The sequence below is a fragment of the Aphelocoma coerulescens genome, chromosome 23, assembly GCF_041296385.1.
Source record: "Aphelocoma coerulescens isolate FSJ_1873_10779 chromosome 23, UR_Acoe_1.0, whole genome shotgun sequence".
NCBI lineage: Eukaryota > Metazoa > Chordata > Aves > Passeriformes > Corvidae > Aphelocoma > Aphelocoma coerulescens.
Window position 1 is genome coordinate 7019016 of NC_091036.1, and position 18752 is coordinate 7037767.

At 57.4% G+C, this 18752-nt stretch overlaps 1 protein-coding gene across 1 annotated transcript in view; it reads right to left on the reverse strand.

Annotated features, from left to right (window-relative positions):
* Window positions 1-15002, reverse strand: part of RUNX3 (RUNX family transcription factor 3) — a 33643-nt gene extending 18641 nt beyond the window's left edge. The window contains exons 1-3 of the mRNA XM_069035973.1: window positions 14742-15002; window positions 13627-13783; window positions 9077-9181 (exon numbers count right to left, since the gene is read on the reverse strand). Of these exons, the coding sequence (XP_068892074.1) occupies window positions 9077-9181; window positions 13627-13783; window positions 14742-15002 (523 nt within the window). The remainder of the gene's footprint in view (window positions 1-9076; window positions 9182-13626; window positions 13784-14741) is intronic.
* Between the last annotated feature and the right edge of the window lie 3750 nt (window positions 15003-18752).

The following is an 18752-nucleotide window of genomic DNA, read 5'->3' on the forward strand; positions in this document are numbered from 1 at the left end:
TGGGATGGGGAGGACCAGCTGCTGGGTTCAGCCCTGTGCAAGGAATGTGCCGTGGTTCAGCTGATGGAGCTGAGATGTCCCTGGCGCTGTGGGGAGGGAGCAGCACTTTGCCAGCCCAGCCTGTCCCGCTGGGAACAGACCTGAACTTTCTCAAGGTTTGAGGATGCTGAGTGCTGCTTTTCCCCTTTGCCCCAGGACAGAGCTGGAGCTGAGCCCTGGCATTTGAATACTGATACCCTTGATCCCAGGACTGAGCTCCAAGCTCCATCTCCAGAGCCTGGCTGGAATTATCCTGCTGGATAATTACAGCTCCTGCCGAGCTTTGCACTGGAAGGAGGAGCCCCAGAGGGATGGCACCTGCACAGCACCCTCACCTTCCCTGCATCCTTCCTAAAGCCAGGGGAGCAGAGCTAAGCACGGGAAAAGGGGCTGCCTGCTCCCACACCTGATTTGGGGATGGGGAACCTCCCAGCACAGAGGTTCCCATCCCGCTGCCACCATCCCCAGAGGCTGGGAAGGGCACCAGGGACACTCCCTGCTCACTGTGCTCCTCTTCTTCGCCCCCTCTCTGCCCCCTCCCACCACGGCACGTAGAGACACTGGAAAGAGTAAGAGAAAATAATGCAAACTCATGTCTGAGCCCCTTCCGCTGCAGGAGGTGATTGATCTGGGGCTGACTGCAGGACAGGTGACTCCAGCAGCGGAAGAGAAGGGTCTTAGGAACTAAATTTCATCTCACTCTGAGTCAAATCCTCTTCCTCCCTCCGCCACATCATTAAAGTGATTGGTTGCACTGATAAGCCCTTTTGGGAGGGAGAAACAAGATGTGTCCTGCCTGACATCTGATGTGATCTTGCGGTTTTGTTTGATAGTTCTGGTCCTTTAGCTGTTGTCTTCCCTGAAACGAAACTCGCCTTTTAGCACTGGCTGTGTTTTTCCCCTCTCTCTCCTTTCCAATCTGTGACCCTTCACCCTGTCCTCCCGAGCTCCCCAATCCTCCCTGAATGAGCTGGGGCCACGCTGCATTAACAACCCTGCAAATCCTCCCTGGCAGCCTCCTCCACATCCCCTGCTGTCCACCAGGAGTTACAGACAGGTAAACTGAGGCACGGGGCAAAATGCTGCTCCTTTGGGAAAGAGCAAAGCTCAGCAATGGCCTTGCTGTGATGCTCACAAATATTCCTTTTTGCTGCCACCTGCCTCCCATCCCAGCCCACTCATCCTCCTGCACAGCTCCCTTTGGATCATGCCACTGGACCCAGCAGGAATTTCTTTTGCTGTGTATTTGAACAGCCCCCGGCACAACCTGACACAGAGCACCACCAACATCCTGGAAAAAACCTTCAATGTAATTAATCCCCCAAACATCCCTAGACGACCCCCAGATCCCACCAGAAAACCCTTTTGCTCAGTTTAATCTCTCCCAATTACTTTATCAATGCCCATTTCTCTGAATCTGAGTTATTTCCAAAGCCACCCCAGGGCCAGGTTTGCCTCTTCTACCCCAGCCCAGAACTGTGCCCTGGGGTTTTCCCAAAGCTTTCAAAAGCAGGACGTGTTGCAACCAATTCCAACAAAGATTCCTTTGTAGGACGCAAGCAAAAATAATTTCCCTGCTCTGACTCCCAATATTGCTGCACTTAGAAAATATTGGCCGTTTTCAAGCAAAATGATTTTGAAGTTATTACGCAGCAGGCGATTGGAAAAGAGAGGTGGAATTTACTGCGTGTGGCAAATAAAATAATGAGAGGAGTGGATTTACTGGAGCCCAGATAATTTCAGCTGCTCTATTATTCCTTTTGAGGCTGGATTACAGCCTCCAGCTGCAGCACCAAAGGCCCTGGTGATGCAAACCCAGCGCTTGGAGCACTGTCAGGCAACTTTCATTCCTGCTCTGCTCTCCCCAGGGAATTCTCCACACCCTGGTGTCCCCTGGCACATCCCCGTGTCCCACTGAGGGGCCGCAGGTCCCCCCTGGGGCTGGGGGTTTTGTTCCTGAGGGGTTTTTATCTACCCCCAGGAGCTGAGCTCGATTCCCCCCGGCAGGATTGGCCCCGGCAGGGTTAACTGGGATAGGAATGGGAGGAGGAGGTTTCACGTAATTGCCTTCCCTGCGTGTATGGACAGCAGCCCCACTGCCCCAGCAGGAGCACAGGGCCCTGGACGGCCCCGGCGCATCCCAAAGGGGGCGAATTTCCCTGCTGGGATCAAAACACGTTAGAGATGGGAATACAGAGAGAGAAACCTCCTGGGCAGCAAGTGCCGACCTGCAGAGGCTCCTGCAGGAATTGAGGAGCCCCAGGGCTCCCCCAAAGGCTCCTGAATGAACCGAAGCCCTTCCACTCCTGCAGGCAGGGCTGGATCAGCACAGGGAGAAGCAGACACCCACGAGCTGCACGGGCTCCATCCCACAAAACCAGAGGCTGGAGCACAGCTGGGATTAGCCTGATGTGTCCGAGCACCATCCCAAGAACATCCACGGGATATCCAAGGATACCCCAAGGGAAGCAGCACGGCAGGTCCCTCAGCAGCAGGAGCGATGCCAAAGCTCCGGGATGGGTGCACAGAGTTCCCTTAACCACCCTCCTCCAACGGCCTCGGCAGTGCCAGGACTCAGGCAATGGGGAAGCCATAAAGGGCCACTCAGGATTTCCTCCTCTTCCTCCCCAGGGAAGGGGACAGCGCTCCAGAAGTGGGAAAGCAGCTTGTTTTAAGTACTGAGTATTAAATTAGATTACAGCAATTTTACATGGACAAATCACTGTCCAGGAAGTGCTGAGGTCATTTATTTGTTGAAATTATCTCGGATTGATTTTGCTGCATCTTTTTTTCCTTTTATTTTTTCCTTCTTTTTGCCATTTCCCCCCCTTTTTTTTTTTTTCTTCCTTCCTTATTCCCAGGCAATCTGGGAACTGTCTGTGTCTTTATTTCTAGGTAAGGACAAGCAGGGGAATAAAACAAAAGACCTCAATAATACCCAAAACTATCACCCCACAGGAGCAATTCAGCACCGAGTCTGTTTTTAATTACAGAAAACATCTCCAGCTCAAGTTTTACACAGCTCCACGAGGGAGCCTTTTGGCCAAGATAAAGATCTGGAATTGGACAATACTGGCACAACCCACTCCTGTCCTGGGTCTCCACTTGAGCTTCTGAGAGGCACAAGACCCTTCAATAATTTATTCTCCAAGCACTTCCCAAAACTCCGAGGACAAAAGGTGCAGAAAGCACAGGATCTCTGCCTCGAGGTCCGAAAACTGCCTGTAGGAATATGGGAACAGGGGATCATCTTGCCCCTGCTCCTCTTTGGCTCCCATCCTACAACCCCACTCCCTCCTCCTCACCCTCAGCTGTTTCAGGCTGTCCCCACTGACACTCGTCTGCCACTCAGTAAATCCCAATTTCCCTGTGTCCCAGGAATGGGACAATACAGGTTTTATTTCACCCTCTCCAGACTCGCAGAGCTGCCGTCCCAGAGAGCATCATCCCAACCTTCCCACTGCACTCCCAAACCCTGCAGAGCTCTCCCAGCTCCCCATCTCCTCTCAAAGTTACTTCAAATCATAACAAGACCTTATTTATCCCCTTTGAGGAGCAAACACAGCACGGATTGACACGAATCCCCTCGGAGCACAGGTCCAGGCCACACAGCACCCCAAGGCAGGCCTAAAGCCCCCCCAGGCTGAGAAGCTGCTTTGCTGGGGGGTTCCCAGCCCTGCACAGATAATCCACTTTTCTCAAAGGTAACAGGAAGGTTTCTGGTTCATATTTTCCTCTTTTTTTCCACCAAAACAAACAGGGAAGCCCTAAGAGATGCTCTTTGTTACAAGCAACGACCAGGAGTCAGAAATCTCACCAGAAACCATCCCTGCTTTGAAAGAATCCAAAATTTAGCACAGCAATAACCAACTCTGTGATACATTAAAGAGCATTTTGTACTTTTGGTGGCATTGAAGCCATGAAGGCATGAAAATAGGAAGCTGCTAACCAGATACAATACTGCATCTCTCTTCCCCTCCCTGAGTCAAACAGGGTTTCAGTTTTGCTGTTTCTGGGAATAAATCTCAGCCACGAGGGATGGGGAAGGCAGACTCGTTTTTCTAGCACAGCCCTGTGCTTCTTTTTTTCTCTCTAGCTTCCAACTGGAGCTTCTACTAGGAATAAAAGGGGGAAAAAATCCCTTCTAGTGGCAGGTGTGGGTTGGAACAAGATGGTTTTTAGGGTCCTTCCCAACCCTGTGATTCTGTGAAAAGCCTCGTGGCACAGACTCCTCTGAACCTGAGAAACGGATTCAGATGCACCCTCAGTCAATAAATAAAGAGGTGAGAGAGGCTTTTGCAGGCTGGTTTGCAGCCACTCTGCGGTTCAGGGAGCCGGGGCCGGGCCGGGTGTGGGATGGAGGTGCCATCCCAGGGGTGAGATCGGGCTGTGGGCAGCGGGGCTGAGGTGCGGCCGGGGCAGGTCAGGACTCTGCTTTTATCCCTTCAAGGTGGAGAGAGGAGTCCCAGCGAGCTGTGTGTCATCCCAGGGAGTGCTGAGAGAACCCTTCCTCTTCCCAGGTTCCCAACTGGGCAGCATAAACTGGGAAGAGATGTCCCAGCAGCCGGGCTGGGGCACCCAGGGCCACGGGCACCCTCCTCCCACAGCCACTCCAGTACTGCTGTTAACAGAGCCCAGCCCAGGCTGGATTTACAGACAAGGTTTCCCCTTTCCGCTCCATCTTTCTCCCAGTTTTTTGCTTTTTAACCTCATATTCAAGCCAAGAGCTCACAAAGCATGAGGTGAGGGCAACCAGCACCCACCAACCGCCGGCCCCGCGGGGACAGCGATGCCACAAACACCTCCACAGGCAGGGACAGGGGGGTCCCACCCTCTGCTCATCCCAAACTCCTCATTTCTGCTCATCCCAAACTCCTCATTTCCCAGCTCAGAGCGCAGGGCCGGGCTGTGAGCCCTCGTGGGAGGGAAACCCTCGCTCAGCTGAGGCTCTCAGAAGTCTGAAAGCCAAAGAGCAGCAGCGGTTCCTGGAAACGCCTCGGCACCGGGGGAGGTGAGAAGCCTCCCACCCGCTGGCTACGTGACGGGACAGCGGCTGCCTGGGGGCAGCCAGAGCCTTGTGGGGGCAAGGAGCCTTTTTTGGGGAGGAAAAAGCAACCACTGAGGGAATTTGGGGCTGTGCAGGATGGGCCCAGCCAGAAAAACCCTGCAGGGACAACGAGGTGGGAGAGGGGATGTGAAATGCTCCGGCCGCAAGCCCCCTCCTCCCGATCCAAGCCACACTGGGGACACATTTCTGTCACTCACTGCGGTCACATCAAGCAGGGACATGACTGAAAGCACGGAATCTCTGATGCACACCCCAAAAATGAACAGGGCAGGAGGCCCCAACAGCCAGCACATCCACAGTGCTGCCAGGGCCGAGCAGGCAACAAGGGGGGACACAGGGATCCTGTGGGGGCAAATCTTCTTGGTCTCCCTCCTCAACAAGGACAGCAGGGATGGGGTGGGAGTCAGAAAGAAGGGATTAAATCCAGAAGGGATTTAGAAAGTGGGGAGAGAGGTTAAAGACTGAATGGTGGCAAAAAAAGAGTCAAAGAGGGGAGGAAAGGAATTCAAAAGGGGGAAAAAAGACTTTGCACAAAAGTTCTGGGCAGAAAGGGGCTGGAGCTGAGAGAAGGAGCTGGGAGGGAGAAGGGAAAAGTGAGAGCAGAGAAGGTGAGAGCCTTGAGAAGGAAAGGAAGGGGAAGGGAAGGCAGCCAGCAGCGGGCTGTGAGGGGGAGGCCTGGGGATGCTCCCATTTCCCCAGGAACGGACTGAACATCCCTGTACAGCTCCCAGCCGTTCATTTCTCCCCGTTCTGCCTGCTGGGGGTGATTTTGCAGCAGCTGTGGATGTGAGAGGGTTTTGCAGCAGGGCTCCTGCTGAACACGGGGCTGCAGAAAGGGGGGGAAAGAAGGAAATTCCACAGGAAGTTCAAATATTTTATTACTTCCTGTTTGTACAAAGTATGTCAACACTTGGCACCCGCTGTGCTATTTGTTTAGAGCTAAGGTGCCAACTTGACAGAATGTCCTTTTTTCCCCTCCAGATCTAACCCAGAAAGAGCTGGAGCACAAGGAAAAGGAGCTCAGAGCGAGCGGGGCACTGGGAGGAGCCTGGGGAACGGCTTGGAGGAGATGCTCAAGGAAAGCCAGCGCTGGTGTCACCCCTGGTGCTGCTCCTGGAGGTTCCCAAGGGAGCCTCCTCCTGCTCCAGCTCTCCTGCTCCCTCTTTCCCTGGCAGGGCTCTGCCTGTCACCCGCTTCCCTGGGATTTCCCACCCACCCCTGCTCGGCCTCAGACTCCTCAGAAGTTTTTTCTGGGCACGGCCTGAGTTAAAAGCCTCGCTCAAGGGCTGAGATAAAGCGATGGGCCAGGGCAGAAGATGAATGGGATGCTCAGAGGTGGAGCCCAGCCACAGTTCTGGCCCCTGGAGCCCACAAGGACGTTTGCTGGAGGGATTCTGCTGCAGCTGAGAAGATGCTGCCCAGGGCTTTCCCAGGACACCAAGACAAATGGCCAATTCTTTCCACGTTAAGGATGGGTTTTGTCCTCTCCACCAGCCCCACATCAGCCTCCAGCCCTGCCCAGTGCTGATCCTCACAAGAGGAGCCAACACACACCGTGGCCCATCTTTTGAAGCCAAGAAGGGGAAAAAATTCCATGTATTTTTGTGCCCACATCCACACACACATTAACATATGTGTTAAAAAGTGTATATAATATATATAAATATAAAAATTGCAGTTCCTACTGGCAGCTCTCACCCCCCACAGCCAAACAAGGCAGAGCAGCACCAGCCACGGTGTTTGGCCCAAGGTGGGGATCACCAGGGCCGTGCCAGCCCCAAATGCCACCCCGGGTGCCAATGCTGGCACTGCCAGGGTGCTGTGCCCGGGAGCCACCCAGTGGCAGGTGAACCAGGAAAACCTCGGCTTTCCAGGATCATTTTACTGCTGCCGTTTCCTCACCCAGGGCTTCTGCAGAGCGGGAAGGGGGGAAAGGCATTATTTGATTTTTTTTTTTCTTTTGAAATTTTCATCTTCATTCGAAAGTGTGGCAAAAAAGAGATTTTTTAAAAAATGTTTTTCTTCCACTGGAACTTCATCAACCATGAGTTCAAGCCCCAGGGTCAAAGTGGGAGCCAAAACATGACCCTTGCTGCCAACAAATCTATGATTGCCTGAAAAAAAATCCCAAAACAGACACAAATTGGGTCTAAACCTTTTTTTATCAGCAATTTATGGGCTGGGGGGTGCAGGGATGGGGGGAAATCAACCTTTGGGGGCCACACAAGGCAAGGGCACAAGCAGCAAATAAACACCACGCAGATCTCCTCAAGGAGCCGACACTTCCAGCACATTTTGAGGTGCAGAAATCATCACCAAAAAAAAGAAAAGCCCCAAAAACTGCTGCCCTTGCACCTGGGCTGTGTCCCAGGGAGGGCATCCCTCGGGCACCCCACACCAGAGCCAGGACAAGCTGCTCCATCCTCGGCTGTGGCCGAATTGCCACGGCCTCCGTATCAGAAAATTGAAATGAAGGATGGGGAGCTCTGGGGTGAAATGCTGAAATTCAGGAGGAACGGGTGTGATTCACTGGGGTTTGGCTGTCGGGGAGGCCAAACCAAGCTCCGAGAGTAGCAACTATCTCACCTTGTATTATTATTTATGTATTCCTGATGATGATGATGATTATTATTATTAGAAAGGCGATCTGATGCAGCTGATAAGGGGCTGAGCCAGCAGTCAGGAGGGCTGATTTCTATTCCTGACACTCCTGGCAGAGTTGTGAAATTCCCTGCCCAGCCCCAGCACCCACCACGACCCACAGGTGCTCCACACCACCGACCTGCCTGGTATTTCTGGCTTAAAAAAATCTCCCCACAACAGCAGCGTTGGATTTCCTGCATTCCAACTTCCAAATCCATCCTCGACAGGCTCCAAAATGAAATCGAGGGGGAAGAAAATCCACCAAAGCTCGATGCAAATGAAACCCCCTGGCCGAGGTAGCAGCCTCCACCTGGCCTGACATCAAGGGGCACCGATGGCCCGGCGACAGCATCAACAGAAAATGTTTTCTGAGGCGTTTTTCGAAGGATCAAACCGCTTCCCCTCAATGTGGGCACTGACAGCCTCACACGCAAAGGGAACAAACTCGGCTTTATAGTCCCGGGCTGGTGCTGAGCGAGCAGGAAGGTGAAGCCGGAGCGAAAAGCCGGAGATGGAGGCCCCGGGGACAAGGTCCCACCGACCAGGGGCGTCCCACAGGGCAAATAATCCTCGTGGCGAGAGGAAACTCCCGCGGGCGACAGCTCCAGAGCGTTTCCCTGGATGGCTGGGAGCGCCGGGGGGAGCTCCGAGCAGCCCGACGCCGAAACCCAACCCAGCCAGGGCAGCTCCCGGAGCCTCCCTCAACCACGAGGCACCATCCTGCCCCCGGGAGAGCCTCCCCGATCACAACAGAGACGGTTCTGCGGTCGCAGAGTCTCTTTGGTTTCTCCAGGCACAGCCCCCGGCCGCGGGCGCTGCCAGCCCCAGCCTTTGACAGCCCGAAAGCGAAACCACCGCGAAGCCGAGGGGAAGGAGCTGTGCCAGAGCAGACACCGGCTCAGCACCGCGGGAACCTGCACCATTTTTAGTTTAATCACCAGCAATCAGCCCCAAAGCCGAGCACAGACCCGATTCCACAACCCCCCGAACCCCCTGTGCAGCGCCAGGTTGGGTCCTTTGTCCTTTCGCCATTGAAGACCAAAGAGTTTTCCCAACATCCCAACCCGGAGCTATAAAATTGTCCCTCCAAGATGGGTCAGGGAACAGGGCAAGGAGCTAGAAACCATCCCTCCGTGGTGGGATACGGAGCAAGAGGCAGGGAGGGAGGGACACACGGGGAAACCCGAGCAGCAAACGGTGCCTCCCCAACCCCATCCCTCAGCTCCGAGCGCCGGCTCCGCATCCTGCACCCCTCAGCCAGGGAGAGCTCGGGCCCTGCACCCCCTCCCCGCAATTATCAGCTGCCACATCCAACCCTTCACTTACTCCGGGGCTCCCGGGGTCCGTCCACGGTCACTTTGATGGCTCGGTGGTAGGTGGCCACTTGCGTGGGGTTGGTGAACACGGTGATGGTCAGGGTGAAGCTTTTCCCTAAGGACGGTGGGGAGGGAGGGAGGGAAAAAAAACACAACATGAGTGAGGATCCTCCCCATGGGTTCAGCTCCTGTGGGAGAGAGAGAGGCTCCTGCCCGAGCGGGCTCGGACACAAATCCCCGCACACATCACTGCGTTTAACGAGCCCTGATTGCCGGGACACAAAGCCCGGCGGCTCCCGCTGGGGCTCCGCTGGCTGCGGCAGACACAGCCCTGGAGCCGCCTCAGGGCAGGAGCCGGCACCTTCCCGCATGGAAAAGTCACTCGTCTCCCCTCCCCTGCCCTGTGCCCGTACCGACCCCTCCACCCAGAGCAGCTTCCTGGGGTTTTCCCGCTCGGAAGCTTCTCCTTCTCCCGTGGTAACCCAGACCTGAAACAGCGCTGGATGCGGGATCGCCTCCGTGGGGGGATTTGGGGCCTGGTGCCCATGGGATGCTCCCTTGGGAAGGAGCTGGGGAGGTGGGATCAGCCGGCAGGAGATGGGGGATCCATGGCCTGGTCCCTGTGGATGCTCCCACTTGGAGGGAGCTGTGCTCGGCCTCAGCACCCACGGGAGGGCAAAAAACTGGGAACTGCAAAATGAGAACTGATTCCGGCCAGCTTTGGCCACCAGAAGTGGTCACCAGACAGGCAGCTCTGCAGGGACTGTCCCCTCTCCCAGCCCTGCCCAGAGAGCAGGAATCTGCTGCTGGGAAGGGCTTTGGATACCCTCAGGGGGGTTTCAGAGATGCTTTTGAAGCACCGAGCTTGTCACCTTTTAAAAAAAAAACCCAAGGAATAAAGCAGTGAAAAGCTTTTGGGATCCAAATTTTGCAAGAAGAGCCCCCCTTGCCCCAGCAGAAGTTTCCATCTGCAGCCTGAAAATGCCTTTATCATCACAGAGGGTGTTACCACCCCGACCCCAAACCCTTCACCTCCTGCAGCCTGGGCATCCTCATGCCAGCCCATCCGCCCTGTCCCTGCCTGGCTGTGGCTGAGACCCGATATCCAGCCGAGGGGAGGCTGTGGGAGAACAGAAATCCCCGCAGGAAGGGCCTCAGCTCTCCCTCAGGCTCCCCAAATTCAGGAAACCCTCGGGTAAAGGAAGGAGGCTGCACAAACTACTTCTGACCAAGCCCCCAGCAGCAATCCCTGCGGGATTTCAAAGGTCTCAGGTACTCCAGAGGGCTGAACCCCAGCAGGATATGAGGTATAAACCTCTGTGTGATGGATTTCTGCTCCTCCAGCCTTTATTCCTCGAATAAAAGCAGTAAGAAACCACCTCCTTTCCCTTTTCTCCTAAAGCAATCAGGGGTTTTCAGATCCCGACCATCACCTCTCCACAGGGTCGGACCTGAGAATATCCACAGCAAAACAAAACAGGATTTATCCAGCTAGGAGGAAAAAAAGGAATAAACTGAAAAAATGAAATTATCTCCCGCGGAGAACATCCTGGAATTATCCTAGGTGGGAGAATTCCTCCACGGAGCACGGAAAGGGGGGAATGCTGGCTCTAAAACCGACAGCAAGCACCAATCCCCGCCTCACCTCGGCTTTCCAGCCGGGACTGAACAACGCACAAACCTTCGGCTGATTTTCTGCACAGAAAGGAAGGCAAAAGAAATGTAATGCTGTCAGTGTGAATCGCCAAGGATACAGCCCCCGCTGCCAACCTGCAGGGACGGGACGGGACGGGACGAGCCCGCGGAGCCCGGAGGCTCCCGGCGCCGCCACGGCCGCGGAAAAAACAGCCAGCAGCGAGGGTTTGCTGGTAAAACCTCTGCAGAGCCAGAGCGCGGGATGAGGAGGATGAGGAGCGATTTATTTAGGGAATTCTGCAGGAGGAGAGGGAAGGGTTCGCGGGCAGCGTGCGGGAAAACCCGGCTGTGAGGCACAGAACCCCAGAGCTGAGCCCGGCACCTCCCTGGGCCCGTTTATACTGCAGTAAAAGGGATTTATTTTATTTATTATTATCATTATTATTATCATCTTTAATTTTGTATTCTCCACGGGAAACAACCTCCCTGCCCCGCAGTCCCTCGCTGCAGACACAAACGCAGCCCGGGCCGCTTCTGCCTCTCTCAAACCCTGAACCGAAAATGATGATTCTGCCCCAGCATCATTTTTACTCATTTCCCGCCTTCTCAGGAAGCCGGGCTGGGGTTTCTCACCCCCACCGTGCCCCGGGGCTCCGCTCCACAGGGCTGGATCCCGGCTCCCGGGCGGGTTTGGGAGCACCGCCGGCTCCAGGGGATGCTCCGGGGGTATATTCCAGCTGCGAGAGCAGGCGGGGGGTGCAACAGGGATTACTTTCATTTTATACAGATCAATCTGAGCAAAAAAGTCTGATTTTTTTTCCCCCTCTTTGTCTTGCACATGGAGATGGGAATTTATTTTTAGGGGGGAGTTAGGAGCGGCTCTTCCCAGCTCACAGCGCCAAGGAATAATCCCTTACACCTTATTACTAAAAATACCCAAATCTGGCCGGTTTCGAGTCGCGTTTTCCCAAGGAGAGCCTGGCTGCCGGGGGTTTTCCAGGCTTCTGCAGCTCGGGCACACGGCAGGGCTGCAGCAGGATCCGTGTTTACGGATCCACACGTCCTCACTTCGGATTTACACAAACATTTGTACACACACAGGGAAATATTCCACAGCGACTCCAAATTTCTGCCAGAAGAAATGAAAGCAGCACCGGGCTGTCAGGGATAGAGCCAAACAAGGCAGAGCGAGTGTGACACCCGGGATAAAAATTCAGTAGGAGCGATTTTTCACAGTAAATTGCTCTGGAAGAGCCCCGTGCCGGGAAAGCAGCGCCAGACACGGGGAGTGAAATCCACCCTTCACACGGGGAGAAAACCCCACTGAGCCGGCCCCAGGGAGCCCCGGTGGGGCTGTTTCTCTCTGAATATGACAAAGCCTCATACCACAAGAATATGTTAAAAAAAAAAATTAAAATAATTAGCGCCTGAGCTCCGCCCGTTAGAGGCAGCGGAGCTGCTGCCACTGCTGTAATGAGCGTTGGGAGGACTCTGCCCGAGGAAGGAGTTTATTCACCGAGAGCTTTATGAGACCAAACCCCTACTAATTCCGAGCCTGAGAGTGCAGAGGAAGCAAGTTAATAATGAATTCAAGAGTCACGCTGAGATTGGGTTGCGTTCAGTTTGGAAATTTGTGCGAGGATGAAGAAAAAATATTTAAAAGCCCAACCAGAAAGAAAAGAGCCTAAGAGAATAATTGATTACAGAAATGAAAGCTTAATTCATAAAAGAAAAACATTTTCCATCCATCAACCTGCAACCAGTTAAGTGGGGAGTTTTAAAGAAACTGCAACATGGAGAAGGAGCCAACAGGAAAAAGGAAATGTATGAAAGAATGTAAACTATTCAAGTTTCATAAAGAGGAACAAGTAAACAGTTATTACATGCAAATAATTCCTAACATCACTGCTTTTAATTAATGCAGAGAAGTCAAAATATATCTGACACTGTGTGTATACATTTGAAGCCTTTGAGAAAATGCTGCCATATGGCCATTAAAACACAGAGTTCTTATTCGGGTTCAAATGCAGAATTAAGTGCTTCGATCTGCAGCGTTTGTTGGTGATGAAATGCCGAAATTCTATTTATACCCTCGGAAACTCAGGTAGGGCGAGGGCGCGCTCGCTTAACATTTCCAGGGGGGTTATTTCCCCCTGCTCGGATGGCACGGACGGATTTGTTTGGGAAAACCTGGGAAGCCAAATTGCCGTCCTGCTTTCCCCTGCCACAAGCGTGTGGAAAAGGAGCAGAATCCCCCCCGAGCACCCGCCGCTCCCCGTGGAGCAGCGCCCGCTGCCTCCGTGCCCGTGCCAGGCCGAGCTCTGCGTTATTATTTCACTTTAAACTCTTGATTTTCGCTATTTAAAGTCGAGCTGCCAGGTGGGGTTTGCCCACCGAGCACCCCCCGCTGCCTCCTGCGTGATGGGAGAAACTGGGGAGAATTCGGGCCAGGGCTGCTTTATTTGTATTTAGATAGATTTATAAATATTTAGATATATTTAAGTCTGTATTTTAATTTTTTTTTTCCTTTGCACCTCCCATTCCCGACACCTCGGCAGAGAAGAAGCCCTGGGAGGAACGAGGCAGAGCTGCCGGCAGGGCCGGGGCTGCTCCCGCATCCCTCCCGCATCCTTCCTGCATCCCTCTCACCCCTCGGGAACCGCTCTGGGGCTGGGGGGCTTCTCCCGGCAACAAAACCACGGTTGAAATAAAATGTAACATAAAATAAATTGGGGGGGAAAAAAAATAACAACCAAACAAACCGACCAATAAATTTTAAAATAAAATTTAAAAGTAAAATAAAAATTATAAAAGAAAATATTTTTTTAAAAAAAGAGAAACTTTTTTTTTCCTTTTTCTTTTCTTTTTTTTCCCCCCTCTAAAAACCCGAATAAAAAGGCCAACCATTTCCTGGCCGGTACCTACCCCTGCCGCTTCTCCCAACAAATCTGAGGTCGTTAAATCTCGCTACTTGGTTTTTCATCACGGCAGAGGCGTTGCGCAGCTCCGCCGAGTAATTCTCGTCGTTCCCCGCCATCACCGTGACCACGGTCCCATCGGGGACATCTCCGAGGGCAACGACCTAGGCAGGGCCAGAGCATTTTAGGCTAAAATTAACCTTCACCGAAGCCAACCTGCCCTACGCTTCCCCCTCCAAACCCGCACAAAAAACCCCAAAGCAAAACCAAAAGCAACCCCAGCCGCGGAGGAAGGCTGAGAAAATCGGAGGGGGAAGAGGAAAATGGGCTCAAAAAGGGTTAAAAGCAGACAGGGTGTCCGCGGGGAGGGGGTAAAGGGGGCGTCAGGCCACCCTCGGCCCCATCGGAGGAGCTGGTGCGTTTATTTTGATGGATTCGGGATAAAAATAAAGCGCTGCCGAGCGCGGGGCGGCCGCGAGCGAGGCCCCGGAGCCCCGCGCCCGGCCCGGGAAAGCGCCGGGACCGGCCCGGCCGGCGGGGAAGGGCCCTCACCCCTCCCGGGGAGCAGCGCCCGGAGCTCCCGGGGCCGGGGGAACCCGCTTTAGAGCCCCCCTCGCCCCGCCGGGCTCCCCGGGACTCCGCTGCCGCCCTGCCCGGCTCCCCTCGCCTCTCCCCGGACGGGTTTTGGCTTCCCCCGGCCGGCGCCGTCCCCCGCGGGGGTAGCGGGGATGCCCGGCCCGGGGGTGCCCCAGCGGGAGCCGCGGGGAGCCCGGGAAGCGCAGCCCGGCACCGGGGCTTCAGCTCTTCGCTCGACTTTTTTGCAGATTAGATCTCCCTTCCCTGCCTCGCTCTCCCTCTCCCAGGAAGGTAATTAACCTCCATCTCATTAAACTTCAAAGTTGCCTGAGCGCTCCTAACTGTACGGAATATCTAAGATGCCGTGACCGCGGGGCAATGCGGAGACTTGATTAAAAATAATAAACTGGGCTATTTGATTAAAAATAATAACCCCGGCTCCCTCGGCGGTGATGTCAGGAGCGATTTAAAGCGAAAGGAGCGGCGGGGAAAGGGCGAGCGGGTCGCGAGCTCGGTCCCCGCGAGCCGTCGGGGCTCGGGACTTACCTTGAAGGCGACGGGCAGCGTCTTGTTGCACCTCCAGTGGGACGGCAGCACCGAGCACAAGAAGTTGGGGCTGTCGGTGCGCACCAGCTCGCCGGCGTGGTCGGCCAGGACATCCACGACGGAGCGCACCTCGGGCCGAGCGCGGGCGCCCGGCGCGGAGGCCCCCAGCGCCCCGCTGTTCTCGCCCATCTTACCGCAGGGGAAGGCCGTGGACGGGGGAGTGAAGCGCCTGCTGGTGCTCGGGTCTACGGGAATACGCATCACAACGGCGGGCGTCAGGGAGCCGGGCGGGACGGGCGGGCACCCGGCGGGGCTCGGCGGCGGGCGGCGGCGGCGGCCGAGCCCCGCGCTGCCTCGCTCCGTGCCGGCGGAGCGCCGTCCTCGGCGGGGCGGCGCGGGAACGGCGGCGCGGGGGGTCGGGTCCCGCGGGCCTCCGGGGCTCGCCGCCGGTGGGTGAGCTGCGCTCCGTGCCGAGTGGCCGTGCCGAGCCCGAGCCCCGCTGCCGGCTCCCCGTGCCGAGCCCGAGCCCCGCTGCCGGCTCCCCGTGCGAGCCCCGCTGCCGGCCCCGCCGCGCCGCCCGGTACCGTATTTACTGCCGGCCCCGGGGGGGCGGGGCCGCCGTGACGGACGGGCCGCTCCGCCAATGGGAGTCCCCGGGGGGCTCTGGCCCCGCCCACCGGCGCGCTCCCGCGGGGCTCGGGGGGTGGTCCCGCGGGGAGGGGGCGCGGTTAATGCCGGCGTGGGCGGGGCTCCGCGGGAAGGGGCGCGGTCTCGCGGGACGCGCCCCCCCCGGGCGCCCGTCGGGGCTCCTGCGGTGGTTTCTGGCCGCCGCCGGGGAGGTTTTGGGGTGCGGTGGGGCCGGTTTGGGGCCGGAGCCGCGGCCGTCCGGAGCGGCCGAAGGATACAGCGCGTCCCCCGCCGCCGAGCGCTCCCGCAGGCTCCGCGGCCCGCGCCTTCCCCGCGGCGGCGCGACTGTGGCGGGAGCGGCGGCCGCGGGGACCACCGGCATTCGCGTCCCCAACGGGACGATTCGCCGCACGGTCTGCGGCTCCCAAACCTCCGCCTTCTGCCCTCCCCAAAATTGCGAGCCATGGCATCCCCAGCGGTCTCGGGGCGCCCGCAGCCCCCGGCAGGTCTCCCGGGGCTGCGGCTGCGGGCAGGGCCGGAGGCTCCGGCCGGAATCGTTGGCGAGAAAATTCGTGGCGAAGCCACCGGTTCTGCGGGAACAAACACAACGGAGGCGGCGGCTCCCTGCGCTCCGCGGGTGCCCCGAACCGCGGGGCGGGCGGGGGCAGAACCGGCAGAGAACCGGAGGGGGAACCGGGGGAGAGGAGGAGGTTGCTGTGCCCGCGCTGCTCCCCGGCTGTTTCCCGGCGCTCGACTCGGTCCCACCGTGTTTTTGCAGACCGGCACGGTCCGTCCGAGAGTTTCCTTAAAACAAACCAAACTAAAGCCCAACACCAAAAATTTCCTTTTTCCTGGCCTCTCTTCACTCAGTAATGAACGATTTTCCTCCGCCAGCCGCGGTGCCTCGAACGGCGAGCCCGGGCCGGGCTCCGCCAGGCCCAGAAACCCCCGGTGTTTCTCCAGAAGAAAAAAACCACCACCAACAACAACAATAAATACACATTTTTTTAAACGACGAGCGGCGGCTCCTGCTCCGCAGCTCCCGTTACACCCCGGTCACACCGGGATCCGCGCCGGGCCCGCCGGGGCCGTCGAGCCGCCGCCGGGAGCAGCCCCGAGCCCCGCCGGGCCCGCGGGTCGGGCCGGCCCCCGCCGCTACCGGCGCTCAGATTCTGCCCTTTTTAGGTGAAAGCTTCTACTTTTCGCCCCCCGTTCGCCAGCGGGGGGAACCCGCAGAAACCCCGGGGCGGGGGCAGAGCTGCGGACGGGGCCGGGGTTTGCCGGGGGTCGGGCACGGCCCGTCCCGGTGGCCCCGGTACCCCCGGCGGGGGCACGGAGCGGTGAACGGGGGGCACTCGGCACATGCGGGGCGAGGCTGCAGTTCCGCGGTGCGGCCGCTGGTTGGCACCGGGGCTCCGCCGGGGCGGGACGGGACGGACGGGATGGGATGGGATGGGATGGGATGGGATGGGATGGGATGGGATGGGATGGGATGGGATGGGATGTTGACACCCCCCGGGCTGCTGACACCCCCGCACCGTCCCGCGATACCGACACCTCCCGCCCCGCCCGCCCCGATGCTTCTCTTGCCCCTGCCCGCTGCTGAGCTGACCCCCGGGGCTACCCCGCCTCTGTCCCCGCCCCGCCCTGTGCCTGCCTGGCGGTGTCGCCTGTCACCCCCCGGGGCCGCGGAGGGCAGGGGTCCCCGCACGGGCAGGGGGAGCCCCGCTGGGGCCGCTCGCCCCGTCCTGCAAGGGCCGTGGGGTGATTTGGGGCTGGGTCCCTGCAGGACCGCGGTGCCGCCCTGCAGCAGGACGGGTCGTTCCCTGCCTTCACTGATCTATCACAGCCCCGCCACCCACAAATTCCCCTAATCCCTTTTTATATTGGGAGCCACCGGTGGGAATGGGCGCTGAAGGCATCACCTGGATTCCCCAAAGCACTATCCCAGTGCCTCCCCGAGTCACCCACAGCTGCATTCCCAGGTGTGCTGGGTACCACCTCCTGCTCCCTTCCCCAAATCCTCTCTCTCACCGCTCCCTGCCCTCCCAGCCTGCCCTGTTCTCCCCTCAGGGTGGCGGGGTGCAGGCTCACCCCACACCCCACAGCAGGGCCCTGCACGTAGGTGCTGACTCGCAGCAGTAGGCGATGAGACCCAAGCCACAGAGCTGTGACAAACCAGGCTCCCCACAACCTCAAAACTGTCTGAGACGCAGAAGCAACCCCGTGGCTGCTTCTGCAAGAGATGTCCACCCAAGAAAAGCCACCCCAGGGCTCCGGGGACCCACGGAACTGCGCCCAAGGAGGAACGAGCTTCCGTCTGAATTCTGCTTTTCCAACACAGCAGGATCCAGAGCTTCAAACAGGCGGCGGAGCTCCCGCTGCTCTGGTCCTCCGCAAACCAGGAGATGTCGACACGTGGGGATTATCCCTCCACCGCCCTCCCCGCACTCCCGAGGAGGTTAATAGAGTATCAGACCCAGGATTTGCATGGGCCTCTTTACAAACACTCAAAAGCTACTGTTCGCATCGCGGGGAGGTCAGCAGCTCTTTAAATCATTCCTCACTGGGATTACTTCCCTTGCAGGCTCCTCTGTAGTTTTTAATTCATTTGAGCTGCTCTTTTAGCAGCAGAGCCTCTCGTTTCGACAGCAGAGCGGCGAGAGCAGAGGCTCATAGGAAGCTTTCTATTAAAAATTCATCGCAAACTCTCAGGAGCTCGGCACTCAGTAGGGCCAGGCGGGTGTCTGGATCTATTTTGCAGCTCAGGGAAGGGGATCTGAGAGCAGCACGCAGGGAGGGAGCGTGCAATTCATTCATAAATCAAACAGCAGATGCCGAGGCCAATGGGGTGCACGGCGGTGACAATTTTTAACCCCTGAGTGTCACTACTCGAACGGGCTCCCACGGGGCAGGTCCGGGCGCTGGGGGCAGAGGCTCCTGCGGGAGGAAGCTGCGGGGCTCAGGGGGAGGAATGAGGGGAAACTGGGGGAGGAAAAGGCAGCGGCTGCCCCAGACATAAATCAGGGAAACCTCGTCTTGGGCAGCGAGCAGCTGCCAGAGCGGCCCCAGGGTGGCTGCAGCGGGGCTGCCCCGGGCTCTGCTGTGCCCCGGGGTCGGGGGATCCCGCAGTGGGGGCCCTGCCCAGCCCCAATCCCAAGGCTGCAGTTTGAGGGCGGATCCTGAGCCAGGACATCCAGTAACCCCCCGGGAGCCGCAGCTGCCCGGTCCCACCTCGCTGGGCGTGCACAGCCCTGGCGCCCGAGGTCCTCGCTTGGGGCAGCGGGAGGAGGAGGAGCAGGAGGGAGGCTTTAGCCAGAGTTTCAGATCCTGGCATGGAATGCTGTCAGCAGGGAAATCACTTTGAGATTCCCACCTGGCTGC